Source organism: Maylandia zebra, linkage group LG7 (genome assembly GCF_041146795.1).
Source record: "Maylandia zebra isolate NMK-2024a linkage group LG7, Mzebra_GT3a, whole genome shotgun sequence".
NCBI lineage: Eukaryota > Metazoa > Chordata > Actinopteri > Cichliformes > Cichlidae > Maylandia > Maylandia zebra.
In genome coordinates this window covers 37,120,266-37,145,012 of record NC_135173.1, presented here as the reverse complement: position 1 = coordinate 37,145,012, position 24,747 = coordinate 37,120,266, and the positions used below count along the sequence as shown (strand labels likewise).

Here is a 24,747-nt window from a genome sequence, read left to right as displayed (position 1 = left end):
AAGTATTAATAGTTCTTGTAGTTCCTTGTACTCCGTTACAAGGATGACCAAATCTGAATCAAATCAGCATGCAGGTTGAATCTTATGAAAATAATAATAATAAATCACTTCCCAATACGATTACTCTGAATGTGTGTTGCCACAACTTGTGTCAATATATATGTACATTTCCTGAAAATATGACTTACAGTCTCAGTGAGGGAATCACAGTTTAGACATAAGACCTGAGCAAGAATGAAAGGGGAGGTAGAGAAAGGAAAGAAAGATGGTAGCAAGAGCTGTCCATGTGTGATGTTTGCAAAAAGGTATGAGGCAGATTTTAAAGATGCTAAGATTTTTACTGGAAGTTATTGGAATGGACAGGATTAGAAATGAGTGGTTCAGAGGGAATGCAGGTTTGGAGATGAGGTTAGCGAGATATGGTTGAGATGTTCTGGACATATACAGAAGAAGAAAAGTGGATATACAGGAAAATAGGAGTGCCTCAGAAGATGTAGTGAACGAGGACATGCAGTTAATGTGGCAGACTGCTTTACAGTCCCACCTAAAGTAGGAAACCCGGTTACCGCAGGCCAGATCAGACAGAGAAACAGTCAGGTGAAAGGTGACCTTCGGATTAGCAACTAATTAATCACTGCTTTTGTGGAAGAGGATGGATGGACGCATGGAAGCATGAGGAACCAGTAAATGTAATTATTTAGATGCAGAGGTGCAGAGGTGTTGGACATTGATATATTGACAGTACCCTGCTTCTACTTTTATAAATGTTTTTTTTATGTGTCTTGACTAATGTATTTCAAAATTTCTTTTTCACAGCAAATTTTACTGCAGTCAAAATTTCAAAACAAGCTCTTTCTCTTTGCCTCTTCCTTTATTTTTTCAGTAAGTTATGCGTACTGTAAAGGAACCAGTGTCTGTTAGCACTGCAAACACACAGGCCTTCAGATGGCAAAGAGATCGTTTCACCACCTACATGGATCCTTGAGATCCTTTATCTTCTTCAGGGGAAGTATGCCTACCGAAGAAAATAGAAATGCACCATTCCGTTATCTGTGCTAATTCAGGAACGCAAGAAATACCATCAAAAGACAAGCCTGAAGAAGAAAGAGACTGAAATGAATATTTTGTTTCTAAATGCTTGATCAGCTGGAGAGAGACACTACTGCCAAATATAATATCTTAGACTTAGTGAAGCTGTCAGTTCTTTGCAAGACAATTCTTTCTGACCCACTTTACCTGTCAGTGTTTTCAAGCCCGGTATTAGACATTTCCAGTTAAAACCCCATCTCAGTTATTATCAGCGAAAGTGCATCTGTTTGCTTGACCTTCTCATCAGAAAGCAGGAGACAAAGAAAGTTTAACTGGGGAGGTTAAGGACAGCAGATGGGAGTAATGGACACCCCTTGTGAATGCCTCTGATTTTGCACGGACCAGCTGGCAGCCAAAGTTTCATGTAAGTCTATTTTTAAGAATCATCCACAAACCCTGCAGCTAGCTGTTTCCACTGGGATTATATATTTAGTATTCTCTAAAAACAACTCTTTCCATCACTGTCTTGGGATCATGTCTTAGCAGGAATTTTAGTCGATGATAATGCCACCACGCTAAAGCTTTTCACAATATTTAGCATTAAACACAAAGTACAGCTGAGGCTTCAATTTTATATTTAATCATAAAGCAAAAGAATAATAAATGAAAACTTTAGCAAAGCAATGATAGCTGAAGAACTAAGAGGTCAACAGCACCATCACTTGGTGGAAATGGGAGTTTAAAAATATGAATGGTGACATTCAAGTACAAGGGAAGCCTGGGGTCACCCAAATTATTAGGATTTGTCCTCCTAAGCAATGCATGCCTGTACAGATTAGCGTGCCGGTCAACTGAAGGAGCACCAAAGTATTTCATGAGGAAAATGGAAAACGCCGACCTGCTGATCAGGATGTTGCCAGAGTCATTAGCAGTCATCCTCTGAGCTTTGTAAGCAGCTGCCAAGAGATATCACTAAAAATAAAAACATGCAAAAGAACATACAGCTACCAGATTTCCTGCATGCCAGGCTGAGGGCAGCATATGTCACTCTGAAAAAGCATGGCACGAAAACAAGACTTTCTTGTTGGGATGTTTTCATCCATGACTGGACGCTCCTCTGTTTGTAAATCGTCCAGCTCCAAATATTAGCAAGAAGAAGGAAATGCACATTATTAAAAGCAATTTACAATACAGTATATCTTCAAAGCAATTTGTTCTTTTCATAAATATTTTATTAACCATGTTAACCTGGAATAATTAAATACTTTGTTTTGTTTGTTTGTTTGTCTTTTAACTGGAGAACTTCTTGAACACCTGACAAATCAAAAACAAAAGAAATCTAATATCAATTTTCATATTTGAATTTTCATTTGTAACATTTTTTTTTGCTACATCGGGCATTTTATTCATTTATCTATTCATTTAGTTAGTTTGTTAGTTATTTGCAGTTTATTGACTAAAAATGTATTGTGCATTTTATTCTTTTTTTTTTCCTGAAAAAATAACCACACTAATGTGACACTTTTTGGCTGATGCACATTTTTATGCTGCCTTGATGCTAAACTATGTTCATCATATTAGATAGTGTGAACGAGAAGCAATCATGCTTTATTTACAGGCACTCATTATCACAACATTTATTCAACATAAACTGTGTCTAAATATCCCCTAGAATAGTAAATAATAACAATAAGAATAATAATATTAACAATAGTAAGGGAATTTTCTAAGGTCTGTTTGTTATTGTTAAACATCACTCAAAAGTTAAACTAACTGCCCAGCCAACCACCTTTCTTGCTCAGTCACTCAAACAACCTTTGTCTGAGTATGCCAGTTAGGGGACTAAAAACTAGCCTGCTCTTTGCTTTTTAGGCCACAAGAGGGCCATTGATGAGCTTTTATTAGTAGAATAGGTAATAGTATGGTAGTATAGTAGTACCAGACAGGGGCAGTGTTGTTTAAGAAGCCCTCTCCTGAACGAAGAGTGAGTCGTGGCCGGAAGTTACAGTTGTGGCAGAGATTCTATTATAATACCCGTAGCAAAAGATAAATAAAAATACAATAAAAATAAACTCTCTCACATACAGGCACACAAAACCAATCAACCAAACAAAAACACCTTTGTAAGCTGTTGTTGTTGTTTTTTTCTTTTTCTTTCATAAATAATATTAAAATAAATTAAAATATTAAAATAGCCAAGCCAGTACTGAACCCCTAAATATGTAAGCAGCTATTACTTGTACCGGTTATTCTGTGCATCTTGTCCCAGCTACATTATACATAGACAGACAGATATGCAGCAGGCGGTGCAGCAGACAGGCGGAGAGGGTGTGTCATATAGTGAGTCCCGGGCCAGACCATAAAAAGCTGCTTTGCGCTCTGCTGAACTACCGACTCTGTGCTCCTGCTGCAGCTCAGGTCCACACCCGTCCGTCCGTTATAGACCCAGATCACAACCTCCGCGTTCAGGTAAGGTTTGTGTTATTAACCCACGTTATTCGAAGAAAATATGTAGCCTGACGCACAGATTGCAGGATGGTAATTTGATGCGTTATTTAACGCCCGTTAGTTCTGTCTGGATTATAGGTTTAACAGAGAGAGACTAACCTACAGGGTGAAATTACGGTTTTTGTTATACTTTAACCAATATTCTTCTTATCTAATAAATAGAAAAAGTGCTAAACTTAGCTTTTAATTAGCTATAATGCAAGGCAGTGTTGCCATATAAGGACAAGTCGACGGAAACCTGAAATGTTTCCTGAAAATGCAGTGTGGATGAAAACTGACGTCACACTCTGTCTGACTGTATTTAGAGTGACTTTCATGATGTGATGCAAAAACCCAAACAACATGTTACTATAGAAACATGCTGTTTTTCAGGATCTATGGTAGAAACTGTGAGATTCTACCTAGCAGTTTTGTATCCTAAAGCTGGAGTGTCGAACATATGACCAAAGGTTGGTTGTTGCAAAGCATGAAAATTACAGAAATCATTTAACAATTTGAGTTTTATTAATAAAGTGCACCGTTATTCATGGTGTGGTGTAGCTAATATCACTACACACAAACGCAGTATTATACAAAAAGTTTTACTGGTCTTAGATTAAAATGGGTTATGTATCACCCGTGGACTAAACTGAGTGTACCCGTCTGTCCTAAACACTAGTTACTGTGCTGTGGTTGCCACAGAAATGACGAAACAGTTATGAGCAGATCCGTCACAACATCCTCTTCGTGACAGTTGTAGCGAGCATATACTGAGTTCATCAGACTGTATGATGTGTGCAGAAGTTAGAAAGAACTGAGTCAGCTCCTCACTCCAGAGATTAAGTGGTGTCTGAACTACACCCTACTTCAAATTTATACGCCTTAAACAACAGTGTGCATGCTTTCTTTAGGGCTCATCTGGGGAACAACAAGAATGAGTGCATACCAAGTTGTGGTCAGAAGTTTACATACACTTATCCCGGGCATGAATGTTATGGTAATATTGGGCTTTCAATGATGTCTTTGAACTGTTCTTTTTCCAGGGTGGAATGATTGTACAGCATACATCTTTAATACCATTCAAAAACAAGAATTGGGTGCACAAGTTGGAATTTATTTTGGATTTCTTTACTGCACACAGAGTCAAAAGTATATATATACAGGTTCAAATATGTATTTACGCTCACTATATTTGGCTAAATGTCCCTTAGTGAGTTCCACCTTGACCAGATGTTTTTGGTAGCCATCAACAAGCTTCTGGCAAAAATTCTGGCTGGATTGACCAATACTCAGAACAATGGGAAAGTCCAAGGAACTCAGTGAAGATCTAAAACAGAGCATTGTAGATTTACACAAGTTGGGAAAGTCTCTTGGAGTTATTTCTAAAGAACTACAAATTCCAAGATCATCAGTTCAAACAATTGTATGTAAGTACAAGTTACTCGGATGTGTCACCACTTTGCTGATGTCTGGAAGAAGACCCAAACTGTCACCGTCAGATGAAAGGAAATTAGTTCAGATGTTCACGAATAACTCAGGACTCACCAGTTCATGGCAGGTTCAAGCCTGCCATGAACTGGAAACTGCTGGTACACCACCATTACTGTCCACTGTGAGACGAGTTTTACATCGCCATGGACTGACCAGGGGCCAACCAAGAAAGAAGCCCCTGCTCCAAAATCGACAGCTTCAAGCTCCATTGAAACTTGCAGCTGCCCACATGGACGAGCCACATGCCTTCTGTAAAAAAGTTTTATGTTCAGATGAGAGAAATTTTGAGCTATCTGGCCACAATGACAAGAGGTATGGTTGGAAGAGTAAAAGTGAGGATTTCAAGAACACGGTACCAGTTGTCAAGCATGGTGGTGGTAGCATCACCAGTGGGGCTGTTTTGCTGTCAGTGGTGTTGGTACATTGCAGGAAATGGAAGGAATGATGAAGAAAGAAGATTACCTCTAAATTCTTCAACTTCACCTCAAATCAACAGCTAGACAATTGAAACGTGGTCACAGTTGGATGTTCCAACAGGACAATTGCTCCCAAACACACATGAAAACTGGTTTTGGAATGGATAAAACAGGCTAATGTTAATCTTTGTACAGTCTTATTTTGTGCAATAGATCATAAACATTTTATTTGTACTCAGAAATCATTTCATTGTGAAATTATTAGTGTTGTCAGCCTTAATCTCGCTAAAATGACGTTAACGCCATAACCGCATTAACGCGGCAAATCTCCGTTAGCGAGTTAACGCAGATCGCCCCATGCGAGTTGCTACACGGCGCTAACCCATTAACGAGCTGATGCCATGCAGCCCTCGCATGGAGCGAGCCCGTTAACGTTGACAGCACTAGAAATTTTATATTGTATATCAAACTTTTAACAGAATCTTACTTTAATGAGAGTACTGTGTGTCTTTATAGCAGAGCATTTTTGTATGCTAAATCTGCAGCGCCCGTCAAAGTAAGAGTGCCCCAACCACTGAAAGTGTCTGATACTTATAACTCATTGCAAACATGAACTCAATTAACAATTAATAACACTGTTAAGATAAGCAGGAGTGGATATTTTACCTGTGTAAAATAAAGGTCCTGTGAGATTTAATAGAAATTACACATTCCGGGCAGCCCCATTCAGTAGGATTAAAGTAAAATAATTTCAATAGCAGTTTTATTATTATAATTTGGCACTCAGTCTGCATTGTTGAGGCTCAAAACCAATAGAAAAAGACAACCTTTTATGTCAGAAAAGGCCAAGAGAGCTGTAAGCTGCTAAGTTCAGACAACCTGGCAGATTGACTCTGCATGAAAAATGAGAGCATGTCTTGTGTTTTTTAAATATCCATTTCCTGACCAGCTGCCTCTTGTGGTCATGCAGTCTAGTATTGACTATTATCCCATTCTTTACAAAGTTGAGATTGTGTGTCAATGTTGTAAAGCATTGCTATGGTGGCTATGGATGGATGTTTGGCATTCAGTCACCGCAAAATTTTATTTTATGATTTGACTGTCAAATGAATCAAACACGACTAGGGATATCTAGGCTGCCTTCAACCACAAGTTAAAGTTAAGTTTAGATCTAGGTAATTTTATAAAATATTTTATTTTAAATGCCATTTAAATTAGACTTGTGAAAGTGATCATCATTGTATATGAATATATGTGAATACACCTCAAGCCCCAGAAGCCAGTCTTGTCCCATTAAGCAGCATTGACTTCTTGTAAGTCTTATGTGTAGCTCACAATGGCTTCTGATTTTTTTAAACATGCAAAGTTCTCGTAGTTCTTCCTCTAACTCTCCAATTATTAGCTTTGAATGATTTCATGGTGGATGTAATTATGTTTGTAGGATCATCAATATAACGGTCAGCTTACTTTTTAACTTCAGCTTTCTGCCTCATGTTGTCTTTGGGTACTTTAAGTGCACAGATGAACGAATGATTGCAAACTGCCAAGTTCCTGAGGCAGCAGTGCAACCACAATCATAATGACTTCTCTATAACTGATACATAAAGCAAACATTTTACTGTAGTTTTGTTACTGTGAAATTGACCACACAATATCAGGAATGTTCCTGTTTAAAAGTGTAAAATTGCATTGTTTGGGGCCATAATTGAAAAAGAAAGTAATGTGTAACACATTACTTGTTACTTAATTACTCACTGGAGAACTCACTTCATATGCGCACATACAGAGTGAAATCCCATCTTTAAAACTTTCTGCACATTACATGAGAAGAGAAGTGGTTACAGAGTTTTTCAGCTATGGCTACTCACATATTGATTGTTCCTGAAATAAGTTTCTCATATCATTTGACAGCCATCCATAAATCAGGGAGATTATTTACAAAGTCATAAACAGCCATTTTGATTCTCCTTGTCTTACACAGTGTCAACATGGTAGGGAAGCAGAGTGGCTATTACAGAGTCTGTACAGAGCATTATCTGATGTGTCCTGAACAAGCTACATGGCAGCTCAGCAGCCCTGAAGAGGCTGAAAGTGGCATGCATGGAGGAAATGAGTCACCAGAAATACCCCCCCCCCCCCCCCCCCCCCCCCCCCACACACACACACACACACACACGCACACACACCATTCCTGAAGGAGGAATATTGTTTTATTTGGGAGAAACTCAGGAATGATATGCTGCCATGGCCCCCAAGAATCAAGATTTTCCAGATAACGCTATTTTGAGTTTGTTTTTGAAGAATGGACACCAGCAGACAAATCACAAGGGCTTATGTAACAGTTTATTTCTTGTCATATGAATCCAATGCTGTGACCTGCACAAGTTTCGAGTTTTCACTCGGGCCTCGAGCGAAGGCAGACACAAAAGAGAGGTTGGTGAGGATTGGGGGAGGGGATCAGATAACTGGAGCTGGAATGAGCTCTCATTCCCTGTTTGTTAGGAGGCGAAGGGGTGGTGGGTGGGTCCACAGATGAGGGGGTACAAACTGACTGGATGCCAGTGTGCGGCTGGTGGCAGACGCCTCCCTTCTTCAGCATGCCCGTGACTGACCACAGGTCATGTGACCGGTTCTATTTAGGCTGTGTTGAGTCAACAAACCACCGTTCCTTGAGTCACTTTATCCAGTGTGAAGCAACCCTGAATAGTAAATGACTGTTTTAGTCAGCTGCTGTCCCTCATACAAGCAAAAACATTTGTATTTGTAAGAGTCTTATTGTGCCTTAAACTTCATTCTCTAACCTTTTCCCCGTGTAAGTTTTCGTCTTCTTTTTTTCACCATTACTGGCTTTGATTCTTCAAAGGTTGCTCAGATGCTGAGTGTATCCCCTCTGATGTTTGCTTTATTAAGTCAGGGATCGTACCTAACTCTAGGATGAAAGAGCTCTGATGTGCAGGAGACAAGACAGAACATTTTTCTCCATCAGAGGAGAAGATCACAGTCACAGCCAGTCATGTTTATTTAGTGCCACAGAGATGATCATCTTCAGAATATGAAGCTGCACAGAAGTGATACTGTCTTTTCCACAAGTGGTATGTTTAAGAGGGAAGTTAGCCTACTCAGCAGCTACTAAATGAAAACCCTTCAGTTGTTAAGGAAACCTAGCTTTGTTTTCAGGTATGTTTTTGAGAATGTGATTTAGGAGGTAACCGCTCATAAAACTTGCACCCTCTACATGAGAATATTAAATGATTGTGTAATGGCCAGCTTGGGGTAAAAATATTCCCTTTACCGCTTGATTTCAAATTAAAGTGAAGCTGTTTGCAGATTTCTGGGTATGTTGGTTTCATTAAAGAAATGCTGTAGCATTGCACCAGATTTATTACCAGCTGCATGAGAGCACAGTGTTATTGTATGTCACTACAGTGTTTTGCTAGTTGCCAGGAAGTAGCCATCTTGGGAGGATGTGCTTGCTTCTGCACTTAGATGACTTTTGAAAATACATAATTGAAAAATATGAATCATCAGGTGTGTTTTGAGGATGCTATCTGGGCTCACTGATATAATAAAAATAGCTCTAAGAAATAACCAAACTTTTTTTGGGGAGGGAAATATCACTTTTTTTCTTCTTTTTCAACCTTTAGATGAACTGACAGCAAGGTGATGATTAGCTGCTTAGCATAAAGAAAAGAGACACGCTTGGCTTTGTGCTATAATAAGTTTATGAAACACTGGGAAAGTGTTAAAAGAGACATTTGAGGTCTTAGAGGGGGTGTTACAGCCTCTGGGGGTACAGGAAAACCTCAGTGTGGGAATAAGACATTAGGAAGTTACAACGCCCTGCATTTTTAATTTCGTCAGAGCTACGCTAGCTTCTTCCATTGCTTTAAATTATCATGCTAGGCCAGGATACAACATGCTACATGGAAGTGGTAGCTCTCTGAAACTCTCATCTAGCTCTCCAAAAAAGTTGCAAACCTTCAGCTTTTCCTATGATATTTATGGAAAGAAAGCAAGAACGAATTCAAAAGGTACTGATGATATACACTCTCACTATATAGCCTGAACAACAGCATTACAGAAACTACTGAACTCAAAAGTTTGGTTATGTAAAGGCTGAACTGTGTCATTTTGATGTTCCAGACCACAGCAATAGATCTAAACAGGAATTCAGTAGGAAATTTGGCTGGCTCGTGTTTGACAGCTTAAGTAGAAAGACTGAGGTTAGCCCATGTGGTGATCCAAGACAGATAAAATCCAAATTAGAAATAGTTTCTGGGTCACTTTTGTTGTGAAATTGTTATGAAAACTCTCTACACTGTTTTTTATCAAATAAAACATATGAGAACTTTATGACCCAAGCCACTAATGTGTGTTGAAGCTTTCAGAAACTGGCTATTCAACATTGGTATCGTTAGTTAATTCTTCTTATGTGGCTAAAGAAGCATCATTTATGGTTTTTGTGACCGTCAAGCTTCTCACAAGGGGAAATCTACAAGGACTGTGTATAATGCTGTGATGGCATCGCCTCATGGCTTCAGATCTTTCCCGTCCAGCCAAACCTGTGTGTAGTTATGGAAGGTCAGGTGGTGCCTGGCCTCGTATGACTCCAGGAAGCTTCTGTTTTGACTGCATGTGTTTCACTGTGAAATTATCCGCCTGCTTTTCCATCTCAAACCATTCCTTAGCTACAAAGTAATGTGCACTGAGTTTGACATAAGAAGAGAGCACAGATGGGGGGGAAAGAAGCCCCACGTTTGTTGGCTTGGTTGCATGAATTCGGAGCCACTTTCCTCTTCCCGGGTCAATAACAGATTCCTGCCATGTTTGTGGGCAGGCGCCTGCCTAGAAGAATGGCCGATTCTTGCTTCAGTGTGCATGCAAATTGAAAGGCAGTACACGAGCAGCATTCCTGTGGAAAACTAGGTTCTGTGTTTGTTTTGAACTGCATGAACTCTAGTTTATACAGTTTTATAACATCTAAACTTGATATTGTAGTTTGGGTTAGAGCACTACTCCACTCCACTGCAGAAAAAATGTTACCTCTGTAGTGTTTATGTCGTAACAAGCAGCTGGTATAGGATGCTGTGACTGTGTGGGCTGTTGATCTTTACTGCAGAATTTGTAGCATAATTTTGTTTAAATTATTGCCTCGTCGTGGTATGAATTGTGTTGTTGGCATTAGAATTTTTTACCCAAACAACATAACAGCTGCAAAAAGTGAAAAACTATTCAAATTTTAACCACTTTTCTTTTTTTAAACAGGATGCCCCGCTCTCATTTTAGCATCTGAGACATCCGCTCAGGCGTTCCAGAAGGCAGTAGGCAGTAATCTAGTGTAGCACAGGCACCTACTTGAAACTGTTTGTGGGTGGCATTATGTCAGACATGAATGAATGGGTCTATGTGTGTGTCTGTGTGTGTGTTTATGATTGGACAGATGTCTCTGAGCAGATTTGTCCACTATGTAGTTATCTAAAGACACATTTAAAGGCTTTTTTAAACCCCTGGTTGCAGGATATACAAATAGACAGTTATACAGAAACACAGAAGTGTTTCTATTGCCAACCATCACTAACAGTTTATGATGATAACAATGAGTCATAACTGCCATGGCTTCCTCTTGCTGCTCTCTAGAGGAAATACCCTGAGCACAGTGGATGAATCACTCTGCTCTGTATTAATACTTAACTAGAACAAAGCTTTATCTTTATATTCATGGCAACCACTGAGCTTTAAGGGGAGTGGCTTTTATAGCTCTCATGTGGGCAGTGTCTGCTTCACTTTGTAAAGTTATTACAACCTCTGCAAGTTTTATTGGTGCAGTAGCCTTTTGACCAACTAAGTTTATTGTTTAGCTCATTGACCTGCATTTGTTTTTGGCCTGTGCAGTAGCAAAAGCCCTTAACTTAAGGTCTGTGACTTCCCTGAATGCAGGATGGCAGCGCACCACCCAGAATTTGAGCGAGCTGGACAGCAGCCAGGCCTCCAGGTGTGGAGGGTGGAGAACTTTGACCTGGTGCCTGTCCCTGAGAACCTGCGCGGGGGATTTTACACCGGAGATGCTTACCTCATCCTCAATACTATCAAACAGCGCTCCGGGAGCCTGCAGTACGACCTCCACTTCTGGTTGGGTGAGTGCCGTGAAAGGGAAATGATCTCTGGGTTATTACTCAGAGTCGACCATTATAACTGGAAGGGATACCATACAGTGCTGTTCTTTCTTTTGGATTATTCAAATGTGAAAGTAAACCACGAATATCACAGGTCACACTGAGGCTGAGCACAAAACCCCTAGTAGCACATGGGAGACATGCCTTTTTGTATTTGTTTCCATTGTGATGTGGCAAAAAATAAAGATGATCTCAGTTTTCCAGTGTGATCTTCTTTGACTTGCAAAGCAGATGAGGAACAGTACGAGGATGAAGGCCCTGGAAAATAATTTTGCCCGTTGTTTCTGCTGCAGTGGAGAGGCTGAAACTAGTCAGGACAGTGAGTCATGTGCCATAAAGCAACAGAAAGCCACATGGCTCATTGGCAAACAGTTTTATCAGATAATAAGCTGTATCATTTCTATCAGATTGTGAAACGAATGAGGGTTGGTGTTTAATAGTAGATGTTTTTTTCATGCATTTAAAACCTAATAAGGACTAAATGTAGATATTCTCAGTGACAAATGAAGTATGGAGATCCCTAAAAAAGCTGATTAGTGTAAAAGATGACCTTTTAAGCTAAAGTATTAGTGAACATGAGTTTGAACTCATAAACAGGATTATTATGAAAATTATTTTACTTTATTGCATATTTAAAATGATTCGTGGTTTTTGTAGAGGAGGTCAGCCTGATGTTAGTGAGAAGGTGAGCACAGGAGTCCAGGCAATCTTGGCCAGAGTGGAGAGCTGAAGTAGGAAGAGCAAATAAGGTGAGAGGCAGGTCAGCCAAAGAAGAATGTGACAGGTGGAGCCGCCCTGCAGATAATTGGTTTTGAATACCACGTGAAGACCTGGTGCACAGGTGCAAAGGAAAATAAATTCCTGGAAATTGAAATACCTGGAAGTGAGAACTAAAACGTAGCCTGACTGCATGCTATGAGAATTTGCCTGTTAAATTACAGTACAGCACTGTACTGGCAGCTGGTTGTGTCAGCTGTTATCTGCCACTAGGTAATATAACATTTACATAACGAAAGAAGACTTTGCTGTATAGATTACAGGTTTCCCTTTTCTAACACAATTAGCTCCTATTATACATAATATTCATAGAGATTTTATGATTTTACGATAAAGCTCTACATCTCCATCCACAGCAATAAAAATCAATCACAGATCATATTGTAAAAAACACACCTTTACCAGTATTCACAAAGAATTTGCTGTGCAAACTCTTGTATTTTTACAGGAGTTTGGTATAACCATTTACTATTGCGCACTATCATTTAGGATGCCGATCTGTTTGGCTGAGTGTGAAGTGAAAAGCCAGCGGGTGTTTTGGAGAGATGACCAGTCGGTGTCATTCCCAGATGCACAATAACACTCACACATGCAAACCCAAAACCGAGAGGGAGGAAAGGGGGAAAAAAGCAGAGGAAAGAGGAGGAAGTGCTGCCAGTAATGCAACATAATGTCTTACATTGAAGTGCTGAAAATTTAAACCGTGCATGCAAAAGTTTGTAGATTATTTCACCAACGACTTACCCAATACAGTTTAATGTATAACTATTTATGACGGTTTAAAATAAAAAAAACCTTTATGTCAAGGGAAAATTTTAAAGCACTAGGAACTTTACAGAGAAAACTAAATTAATTATATACTATATACTTCTTTATTTGATTAAAATTGGGAGATAAGATAAGATAAGATAAGATAAGATAAGATAAGATAAGATAAGATAAGATAAGATAAGATAAGATAAGATAAACCTTTAGTAGTCCCACACGTGGGAAATTTTTGGTCACGGCAGAAAATACAAGAGCAGTAAAAAATTAAGAGAAAAAGAGAAAAACAATAGAATAGAATAAGATAAACAGAATAACATACTATACAAAATAGAAAGAATACTATATACAATAGAATAAGTACTATACAAATAGAAAACAATACTGTACTAATAGAATAAAATACTTTGTTAAATAGGGAAAATGGGGAAAATTGCCCTGTCTGTGTGCACATTGCACATGAGGGAGACAGGGCAAAAGTTATAATTGTGTATTGGATGTGTCCAAACCAACATTGATGTTCTGGTAAGATAATCATCTTAATCACCAAACATTTTCATTTCCAATTTCAAATCCCAGTTAGTTGTCACTGTTTGTATCTGTGCTGTGTGTGTTGGTATTAATAATGGGAAATGGGTATTACTAGGTAACGCATTATTTACACTGCTGAGTCAGATTATTAATTTTATTTTGTTTTCGTAAGCTTGATTGATCTTGGCACAGACAGTTTACCAATAAGCAGGATGTGATGTAATCCACCCACATGCTGATGGACTACACTGTGTGCCCATAAATAAAACAATGTTACATGTATTAATGTGACCCGCTGCTGCTCTTACATATTGATCTCCTAACTGACTGAAGTCCTCACTGGGAGAACTGGTCAGACACAAAATATGGCTAACTGGGTTATTTTTCAGCAGAACTGTGAGGGCTGGATTTAAGATGGATCCCTTCTTTGGTTTCTCTCGCACAGGTGATTTCTGCACCCAGGATGAGAGCGGCTCAGCAGCCATCTTTACGGTCCAAATGGACGATTTCCTCGGGGGGAAACCCATCCAGTACCGTGAGGTGCAGGGACACGAGTCCAAAACCTTTCTGGGCTACTTCAAGTCTGGAATCAAATACATGGTAAGATGTCACTGTTGAACTAGCAGAAACATTTGAATTTACCTAAGAGGAATATGATAAATGATTAGAGGGGTGTGTTTCCTTTATGTTTTTGATGCTTTTAAAACCAGGCTCATGTAAAGAAATACTTTATATTTATCACATATTTTGAAACAGAATCTCAGTTCCTTTATTCGTTCACTGTTACATGAAACATCTGCTGTAAATTTAGATGTTTCACATGCATAGAAACAAATCCCCGTAGTTGGCTCCATAGTATACTGTAAGGTGCAAAAATAGAAGATTTGATCATTTTGATAAGGGTTCAAGCTGTGTAAGTGAAATATTGATATATGAGGATTTTTCTATACAGTTTCTATGTGTATGTACGTTTTTGCCACAGATGTGTCAAGAGGGCAGTAAATTTGCAGAGAGAACAGGGCTCAAAAAAACATTTTATTATTTACAGTTGGAGTGACTTTACTTTCATTTATTTATTTTATTTCACTTTTAAATGCGACGCTCATATTGCAGAAAGGAGGCGTGGCATCTGGTTTCAAGCACGTTGTCACCAATGAGGTGTCGGTGCAGCGAGTGCTCCAGATTAAAGGACGCCGCGTGGTCAGGGCAACGGAGGTGCCGGTCAGCTGGGACAGCTTCAACACGGGAGACTGTTTCATCCTGGACCTGGGAGATGTAAATCTTATACATAGATCTTATCTTAAAAAATGACTTGTAAAAGCTCTTCTTCATTCAATCCACTGTCTTTCCTTTCACCCCACAGGAGATTTACCAGTGGTGTGGCTCCCAGAGCAACCGCTTTGAGAAGCTGAAGGCTACTCAGGTTGCCAAGGGGATCCGTGATAATGAGCGCAGTGGGAGGTCTCGAGTTTATGTCTGTGATGAGGGGGTGGAGAGAGAGAAGATGATAGAGGTGCGATCAGTGCATTATGAGATCAAATTTAGGTCTTCAGGCGTCGCTTTTTTATTAAAATCTCTGCCTCTGTCCTCAGGTGTTAGGTCCCAAACCAGATCTACCAGCTGGAGACTCGGATGACATCAAAGCTGATGCTTCAAACAGGATGAGGGCTAAACTCTACAAGGTCAGAGCATGGATTTGTTAAGAAAAAAGCAACAACACAGAAACAAACATGGCGTTCACTCACTTAGAAACGTGCCTGGCACATGAGCAAGGAAAGTTTTTGTTCCTGTGTTTGTGCACAGGCTGATTATGTGGCTTCTTCAACATAAAAAATGTTGGTTGCTAGAAATGGGCCTCTAAACACCAATACAGAAACCTCATTATAAAAGGATAATAAAGTTATTTATGATGAATTAATATATTCATGATTCATTGTGAACAACAACAATTTACAAGTGACCACAAACGTTTTAGTTTAGTTCCAGAACGATGCACCCAAAGTACTAAAAATAAAGTAGATTAAAAAAAATGTAGTAAATGTTTTGTTAATTTTGCACATATATACACTCACACTTTATTAGGTACACCTATTCAACTGCTTATTAACACAAGTAATCAGGCAATCCAGACAGCAGCTGCATGCATCTAGGCAGGTAGACATGATTAAGACGACCTGCTGAAGCATCAGAATGAGAAAGAAAAAAGATTTAAGTGACTTTAAACTTTAAATATGGCGGGTTTGTACGAGTATTTCAGAAACTGCTGATCTGGGGTGATTTTTCCACTCAACCATCTCTATAGTTTACAGAGAGTGGTCTGAATAAGGGATAATGTTTGTGCTGAGAGAAAGGCAACAGTTACTCAAATAATCAAATCAAATCAAATCAAATCACTTTTATTGTCACATCACATGTGCAGGCACACTGGCACAGCACATGCGAGTGAAATTCTTGTGTGCGAGCCCCACAAGCAACAGAGATGTGCAAACACAACAACACAAACGAGCAAAATACAAGAATGGCCAACCTGAAACTAATAAATATATGTACAATATATAATAGTGTATGCATTTCTGGATGTGTATACTAAATATTTTCCTACGTGTGTGTGTGTGTGTGTGTGTGTGTGTGTGTGTGTGTGTGTATACACATTTTTACAAATTAAATAGTAAAAATAAGCACAACAAAGTATGCAAAAGAGCATCTCTGAAGAGACAATATGTCAAATCTTGAAGCAGGTGGGCTAGAGCAGCAGAAGGTCACACCACAAAGCCACAGTATACCTGAGATATATTGCTGACAATTCTTTATTACTAGTGTACACATCAACTGATGACAGCTTCAAGTAAGGTAACATCCCATGTCAGAAAGCTCAAATCATCTCAAAGTGGTTTCTTGGGCAGGCCTCACTGTACCTCCACAGTCACCATCATGGGATGCTGTCATACCAATCTATCTGCCAATAAATCTCTGAGGAATGTTTCCAGTACCTTGCTGAAAGAGTGTCCAAACCAGTAAAAGGAAAGTGTACCTAATAAAGTGACTAGTAAGTGTAAATCGATATAGTCCAAAAATACAAACTCCCTATCAGGAATACACATTTAGGTAATAATTAAGGTAAAACTATAATGTGTTAGAGAGTAGGAAACATTTTATGGGTTATTTTAGAAAAATATAAAATTTTTCTAAACTAACCCCCAAAATGTTTCCTACTGCAGCCCCTTTTTTGTGATCATTCATCAGTTAAAATATAAAGTACTGAGCGTCATATTTCTAAGATTCATAGAGTAAAATTGCCAGCTGACATCAATTAAGAGACGTATCTTTTATAAAACCCTTGCTCATATTTGCCTGGCTTAAAAGATCAAGAGGAAGCAGCGTCTACAGCAGCCTTTCAATCTCCTGAAAAGCGGTACTTTTCCCTGCTTGGCAGCTCCTTCATCCTCCTTCCCATCCTCCCCTGCAGGTGTCCAATGCTACCGGAGCCATGTCGATTACTCTCGTGGCAGCAGAGAACCCTTTCGCTCAGAGCACCCTGGAGTCTGGTGACTGCTTTATCCTGGACCACGGCTCTGATGGAAAGATCTTTCTCTGGAAAGGTCAGTGCAGGGTGGTGCAGCGGACTCAAGAAATGGCTCTTGGCTGAGCTGCTTTTTTCCACTCTTGCAGACAACACAGCTGTCTCATATCGTTCTTAGCAAAAGCGCAAATACGTGCATTTCACAAAAGTTAAACTATTTACCTTCTCGTTACCAACTCTTCAACTTTCAGAACTCTTTTGTAATATTTATATTAGTGCTGAAGTCAATGCACCAAATGACCTTTCTCACCCAGGTTTAGAAATAATTTCTGGCCTCCTTTTTTGATTTTCAGTAACATTTCTCCATTTCGTTCTCCAGTATTTAATGTCTTTTCTCTTCAGGCAAAGACGCCAACATGGAAGAGCGGAAAGCAGCGATGAAGGCAGCAGACGAATTCATCAAGAAGATGGGTTACCCCAAACACACACAGGTCCAGATCCTGCCTGAGATGGGCGAGACGCCGCTCTTCAAGCAGTTCTTCAAAGACTGGCGCGATAAAGATGAGACTGTGGGCCTGGGTGTGGCCTACATCGCTAACAGCATCGCAAAGATTGAGAAGGTGCCTTTCGATGCCGCCACCCTACATGAATCCTCCGCCATGGCCGCCCAGCATGGCATGGTGGACGATGGCAGCGGAGAGAAACAGGTGGGGGTTTGTCATTCAGCTTGTGATTATGTGTCAGATTTGCTTTCAGTGCTGCCTGTGTGTGTCATTACTTTCCATTCCAGTAGGGGGAGCAGGTGCACCTTGAAATCTACAGCCTACTAAATGTGATTTTTTTTAATTTTACGTTTTCCATGTTATTCTTTTCCCCCCTCTTAGATCTGGCGTATAGAGGGATCTGACAAAGTCCCAGTGGATCCATCCACTTATGGACAGTTCTATGGAGGAGACAGCTACATCATCCTTTACAACTACTCTCATGGAGGGCGCCAGGGACACATCATCTACATGTGGTGAGACATAAATTTGTCAAGACTGTGGAACCATAATTAGAGTCTGTATCGTGAAGTTACCTGTCATCAGACTATAGCACTAAAATATAAGCAGCCGGCGTGGAGCTGGAGTATTATTATTTTTAGATAATTAGCAGGGTCTGATCAGATTTACTGATTCATAAGCAAACATCGAGGCTGAGGAGTCAGAAATAAATTTGTAGGTACATTACATTTGTAAAGCACAAAGGGATTTCACATAGAAATTTATACATTATGAAGTTGTTATTTTGCACTCATCGCATCCCCCTTTCAGAGCTAGTTCAGTCACTGGAGCTTAAACTTGTTGCCACAAATTTAAGTATCAGTCATTCAATACTATAAAAAGGGGGATATATTTTCTTTTTGGTAGCACTGAATTTAATGTAATAGTCACTGGAAATAAACAAATCATAGTTCAGTTTTGCACTTTTGTTTCACTGTGAAAAGTACGCGGAGGAAAGATTGAGAAGGTGTGAAGTTCAGAAAGTTCAGCGAGAGACACAAAGTTGATATATATTAGATTAATCACAGTCATAAATCTTATTGGTTGGGCTGTAAGCATATGCTGTGTCCAACTCAGTTCCTCTTGTTATGTTTGAATGCTGAGCTGATAAACTCATCTTGTTTTCCAGGCAGGGAGCAGACTCCAGTCAGGATGAAATTGGGGCTTCTGCGATCCTCGGCGCACAGCTGGATGAAGAACTCGGCGGCGGTCCTGTGCAGGTACAACATATTGTTCTTTTAGCGTGCTTCTGGTTTTTTTTTCCATATGCTTATATATTATTTGATCTTCCCTGTCATCAACGACTCTGCTCACGTCTGGCTTCCTTAGCACGTCCTGTCTGACTTTTACATCCTTTCACTGTGTTCCCTCTTCCTCATGGTTTCCGTGCTGCTGCTCATTTCCTCACTTGCTTGGTTTCTGGCCTTTTCTATCTCCTCAGGTTGTTGGCGCTCCTATAACCACTCAGGTATTTTTCCTTCATTCCTTCCCTGCTCCTCATCTTCACTAAGGGACTCATGTGTTTCGTGTCCAGAGCCACAGCAAAAATAGAAGCAACAAGGACATATTCTCTCGATTCTCCCATTCTTTATAATTACTGGAGGGTATTGTGTTATTCATTTTTGAGAAGTCCTTTCAGGTTTAGTGACTGTAATAATGAGCTAAAGTGAATTTCAAATGAAAACGACTCGTTGAAACACAAACAGGACATTCCACTGTGGAGTTTCATGGGAGGCTCCCTCCTTCTCTGTCGCCAGCTCGGTCTGCTAGCATAAATAAGCCACACTACTTTTTTCCTTTGTCCTGAACTGATGTCACACCAACATTATGATGCCTTAGCCTGTCTGTGAGGCCTAAATATTCATGAGTGGCTCTGAACTCATACGAGTCTTTGGTCATTCACTGCTCACTCCTCGCGTGTGCATGTACGGCCTTCTTATTGTCCGTGTGTTGTGGCACGACTCTGTATGTGTTTGAATTTGTGTGTAGGAATCAGCAGCAGTCCCAGTTATTTGTCCTCATGTTCCTGATTCCTCATCTTGCAATTACCAAACACTTTTTGCATTTGCTCATCTGTCAAACTAAACTGAATCACAGGCTGTACTTAAGGATGAGCATAGCAAGCGTGATGTCACCTGTTGGTCAAGTTCTGGCCTGAAGCCAGAGTTTGAGCTTTTCTTTCACCTCTGTCTCATTTGAGAAATCGCTCCCATTGCAGGGACTTGTCAATCACGAGATGCATATGCTACATTAATAATGATAATGAGCATTATGTTATGTTAAGTAAGACTTGCTACGCTGTCCAAAACCTTGTCAGGAAAGTTTCTACTCAGGTCATAGCAAAGTCCCAGTGGATCCAAATTGAGGAGCAGTGCTGGTTTCTCATAGATTTTAGAGGCTTTTTTCACTAAGAGAAGTTGCCCCCTTCTGACCATTAAATAGAATGCATTTATAAGCATTAAGGAATTTTCACACTTGTATATACAGTCTATGAACTCAACTTTAATCTATCAGCAACTGCAGCAAGCCAAAAGCATCAAATGTCAAATATTTGAAGGAACAGCAGAACATAAAAAAGCATGTTGGCTTTCTATGTTAAACTTCATGTAATACAAATAGTTTCTCCCTGTAAACTCATCAGTAAATATTTATCTCTTCTCTGTTTGCCCCAGCAAGCTCAGGATTAGTGTAATGTGCAGTGCTTACTGAATTAGAGGAACCACTGACTGCAACACCTCAGAGTTATGACTGTTTATTACAAAAAACCGCAGACTGTTTTCGACATACCTTATCTTCACCGTGGTTACTAATATCACAGATCTCACTCTCACCTCAGGGTATGGCATGATTTGGCTCTGTGCTGCCATCTTGCGTCAGTGGTGGGAACTGCTGCAGACTTTTTTTCCACACCTTGTTGATGCATATTTCACAGGACACAATTAGGGAGGATGTGTCTGCAGTGATTTGGTAGCACCGCTTGTAACATCAAAATGCATGAGGTATTTTTCGATATGAATTGCTGTGACAACAACTTCATTAGATGCAGAGATTTAAATTCGGTATTTGTGTATCAGGTGAGGGTGGTGCAGGGGAAAGAGCCGGCCCATTTGATGAGTCTGTTTGGAGGAAAGCCCATGATTGTGTACAAGGGAGGAACGTCCAGAGAAGGAGGTCAGTCCGCTCCAGCTGAGACTCGACTCTTCCAGGTGCGCTCCAACTCTGCAGGACACACACGAGCTGTGGAGGTGAGAGGAAACGTCTCATTCATTACCTGAATTTAATCATTCCTCGATTATTTAATTTTTTTCTTCTCTCTTTTGCAAAACAGTTTCTAACAGATTTCTGAAATATTTGTTTTCTAATCTAATAAGCACTGTCCATTAACAATGAAGTAACAATTAGAGGTTTTAAAGGAAAGCAGAAGCACTTCATACTTGAAGTTTTTTTTAAGTATTCAGTAAATGGTTGAAGGGTATTTAAGAGGAAAAGGGAAAAATGCATAGTAAGAATGGAAAACACCGATGTCCTTTCCTTTAAAATATCCTCTCGAATTGGTGTTAGAGGGCATAAAATGTCAAATAAAGCATTATGCTAGCATGAATATTGGTAAAAATGAAAAACCACCAACACTTAAGAAGGTCAACGTACAACAGCTCCTCATGATAACTTGCAATATCTCTGTTTCTATGCAGCTTGACGTGCAGGCATCAAACCTAAACTCCAATGATGCTTTTATTCTGGTGACCCCCGGCAACTCCTTCCTGTGGGTGGGAGTGGGTGCCAGCGACACAGAGAAGCAGGGAGCTCAGCAGCTGTGTGACATCCTGGGCGTGTCTGTCTCCGAGCTGTCCGAGGGAGGAGAGAGCGGTGAGGAAACAGGATAAACACAGTTACCTCCACTATCATTTTCTCTCCTTTATTTAATTTTTTTGCTGCATTTAAGTCAAGCTGAAACCCAACAGCTGTTAACATACTCACAACTGTATCTGTGTCAGCTACAAAGTGTGGTCTGGCTGTTAAAATAGCGCTTTAATGCGAGGCTAAATAGCTCCCTTTTTGTATTTCGGCTAAGCGCTTATGTTCATCCATATTGAAACAAAGCAGACTTGATTGCATCACCCCTTCTGATGTTGTCAGAAGTCTTGCTATTTGCTTTCCAAGCTCAAGAAGAAGAAACTCCCTGCTAACAGTTTCACATATAAAAACACCTCAGGCTACAACATAACAGATTCAATTTTTCATAAACACCCTGCTTTTGAGGACTGGCCTCGGCTGGGGCCTCGCAAAAGACAAGCGAGAAATTCACCATTTTATTTCTGATGGTTGAAAAGATTTTCTATTCAAAATTGATGCTGTACTGTGCAGGTACCTGCTGTTTCACAGATGCTGGTTGCAAATTTACATTTACACTTTGTTTTATTTTGCTTTATTTTACCCTTAAAGGTGCTCTAACAATAATTTTGTATATTAAAAATTGATTAAATAGCTGTATAGCTGGAAGGGCAAGAATAATTGTAACAAAAACTACACAATATTGCAAACACCTCAGCAGGTCCATTAAGCTTTTAGCTCCTGGTTTGTTTCATTCTTTATATATGTTTACAGGTATTTTTTTTTTTTGGTCTATGGCAGGTGATGTAACAGCACTGACATTTTCAGTGCTCTTATCTCACCTGTAAACCACTGCTCACTTGACGAAAACCACCAGTTTCCACATGGGCAAAATAAAATGAATAAATAGCAAAATAAGGTTGCCCAACTAAAGTCTATGTGTGGGGAAACACTGCAATTGCACTTACCAGACACTTTATTAGGTACACCTATTCAACTGGTTGTTAATGCAGATATTTAATCAACCAATCACACGGCAGCAACTCAGTGCATATAGGCATGAAAGCATGGTCAAGATGATGTGTTGGAATTTGAAGCGAGAGCCAGGATTGGGGAGAAATGGGATTTAAGTGTCAGACTGGCTGACCTGAAATTTTCAGAACACATTTTCCCACATGCACATCTCTTATCCCACTGCCTCCCAGTGCAAATAGAGGAATTTGTGTGTGATGACAGTGAAATCACTGGAACATCTGTCCACTAACAGATACTTCTAGCAGTTACCTCAGTTAAAAATAGTGATAACCTGATAATGTAAACCAAGCATTTTGTTTTCTTCCCCATTAGACAGAACCAGGCTTACTTCCAGGTTTTATGCTAAACTAAAAACCTGATTTGGCTTTGTACCAACAAAAAAGGAACAGAGTTACCCAAATGTCAAACTATTGCTTTGCCCTCTTACAAATTCTGATGGTTGTAATAGCTTGAAGTGTTTCTGTCGTTTTACAGATCAGTTCTGGGAGGCTCTGGGTGGAAAGACGGAGTATCGCACCTCCACTAGACTCAAGGACAAGATGGATGCTCATCCACCCCGTCTCTTTGCTTGTTCCAATAAGACTGGAAACTTTATAGTACGTTTTCTTCTCCTGCTGGATTGGTTTTGTCCTATTCTGACTCGAGTTTTCAAGTCTTTGGTATTGCACGAGCATGTGCAGGATGTCAAGAATATTTCAAAGTACCTGCTGAAAACAGTGCACTGTGTCTTTATTTGTCGTTACGTGTACATAAAAATAAAGCCCCCTTAAATCCGTCTTCTTCTTCTTAGATTGAGGAGGTACCAGGTGAGATGACCCAAGATGACCTTGCCACTGATGATGTCATGATCTTGGACACCTGGGAGCAGGTAAAAAACAAGCTGACTGCCTTTGCTGTACTATATGCATTCAGAGCAGAATCAGTGCCCACAAAAAGAATAAACTCCACAATAAACCTTTATTTATTTGGGGTTTTTTTTATTCTTAGGTGTTTGTCTGGATTGGAAATGAGGCCCAAGAGGAGGAGAAGACTGAAGCTATGGCATCTGGTGAGCAAATATGAGGAGAAAGAACAATGCCATGTGGAATAGGAGACGAGAAATACAGCTGGCATTGCAAATTATCTAACACAACATCAATCATTAGATAAAAAAAATTAAAACTTAATCAAAAAACAGAATGTATTTATTTAAAAGACATCATAATTACTGATACATGCATTAACAGCAAAGTGCCCCATAACTAGAGCAGCAGTGTCACCAAGAGTCAAAGCATAAAGCATCTTCTGCTACCCTTTTAATCCTTGTACTAATTCAAACTCGTCTTCCTCAGCGGTCCGTTACATCGAGACAGATCCGGCCAAGAGAGACCCGAGGACGCCCATTGTCAAAATCAAGCAGGGCTTCGAGCCGCCCACGTTCACTGGCTGGTTCCTGGGCTGGGACTACGACTACTGGACCACCGACCCTCTGGAGCGCGCTATGGCTGAACTGAACATCTGAACATTCCCTTGTTCCCACCTCTCTGCCCCGACCTGTCACCGTGTAGCAAGATCTTTTTTTTTTAAGCTACACGTGCCCTTTTCTTTTTTTAACGAATCACTGTTTTTTTTTTCACTTTGTCTCAAATGCTACTGTTGTGCCTTGAAACCAGTGAAATCATCCAGTACAAATAGAACTTCAACAGATACACAGGCTTTCCTTTAGGATTTGCACTACATATAGCCTCAAACTACGACTCTCATTCAAGGCGATTTTCCCATGTTTGACAATAAAAACCTGTTTACTAGCAAAATATAACAAACATAAAAGAAGACAGTTTAAAGTTTGGTTTTCCTGCAATATTACAAAAGCTACTGCCAAGAAAACAGCTTATAAAAAGCAATACAACCAATGCCTTAGAATGATTTCCTTGAGATTACAGTAAGCTTGTTTTTTAAAGGGTACTGTCTTTATTGATGTTTTTGTACCTTTAGATGTTATATTTATTTTAAAATAATGCCACAGATTCTAACCCAGGAAGCTTGTGTTCTGCTGCGGTGTCTTTTAGTGGAAAACCACTGCTTTGCTTCTTTATTAGCTCCACTTTCTGTGGCAATTTCTAAGGTTTCCTGTAATCAATTCAATAAACCAAATTAAAATATACCAGCTG

At 39.7% G+C, this 24,747-nt stretch overlaps 1 protein-coding gene across 2 annotated transcripts; it reads left to right on the top strand.

The window, feature by feature from the left end:
* The first annotated feature begins 3,358 nt into the window (after window positions 1-3,358).
* gsna (gelsolin a) lies at window positions 3,359-24,740 on the top strand. Of its 2 annotated transcripts, XM_004538427.4 has the most exons (17): window positions 3,359-3,498; window positions 11,361-11,557; window positions 14,115-14,269; window positions 14,783-14,944; window positions 15,033-15,182; window positions 15,262-15,351; window positions 17,136-17,268; window positions 17,592-17,896; window positions 18,074-18,207; window positions 18,861-18,951; window positions 19,173-19,199; window positions 20,806-20,976; window positions 21,424-21,598; window positions 23,072-23,193; window positions 23,388-23,465; window positions 23,585-23,645; window positions 23,929-24,740. In XM_004538427.4, exons 2-17 carry the CDS (start codon window positions 11,362-11,364, stop codon window positions 24,096-24,098), a joined length of 2,220 nt encoding a protein of 739 aa, XP_004538484.1. In that variant the 5' UTR covers window positions 3,359-3,498; window position 11,361; the 3' UTR covers window positions 24,099-24,740. The 2 variants fall into 2 exon arrangements, with proteins under 2 accessions (XP_004538484.1, XP_004538485.1); XM_004538428.3 differs by lacking the exon at window positions 19,173-19,199.
* Window positions 24,741-24,747: the final 7 nt, after the last annotated feature.

What these genes read in the sequence shown, in the direction of transcription:
- gsna (XM_004538427.4), top strand. Translation starts at nt 11,362, where the DNA reads ATGGCAGCGCACCACCCAGAATTTGAGCGAGCTGGACAGCAGCCAGGC. An exon ending in AGAGAGAGAAGATGATAGAG is followed by an intron (nt 15,183 to 15,261) that starts GTGCGATCAGTG and finishes CTCTGTCCTCAG; the next exon opens with GTGTTAGGTCCCAAACCAGA. An exon ending in GACACACACGAGCTGTGGAG is followed by an intron (nt 20,977 to 21,423) that starts GTGAGAGGAAAC and finishes GTTTCTATGCAG; the next exon opens with CTTGACGTGCAGGCATCAAA.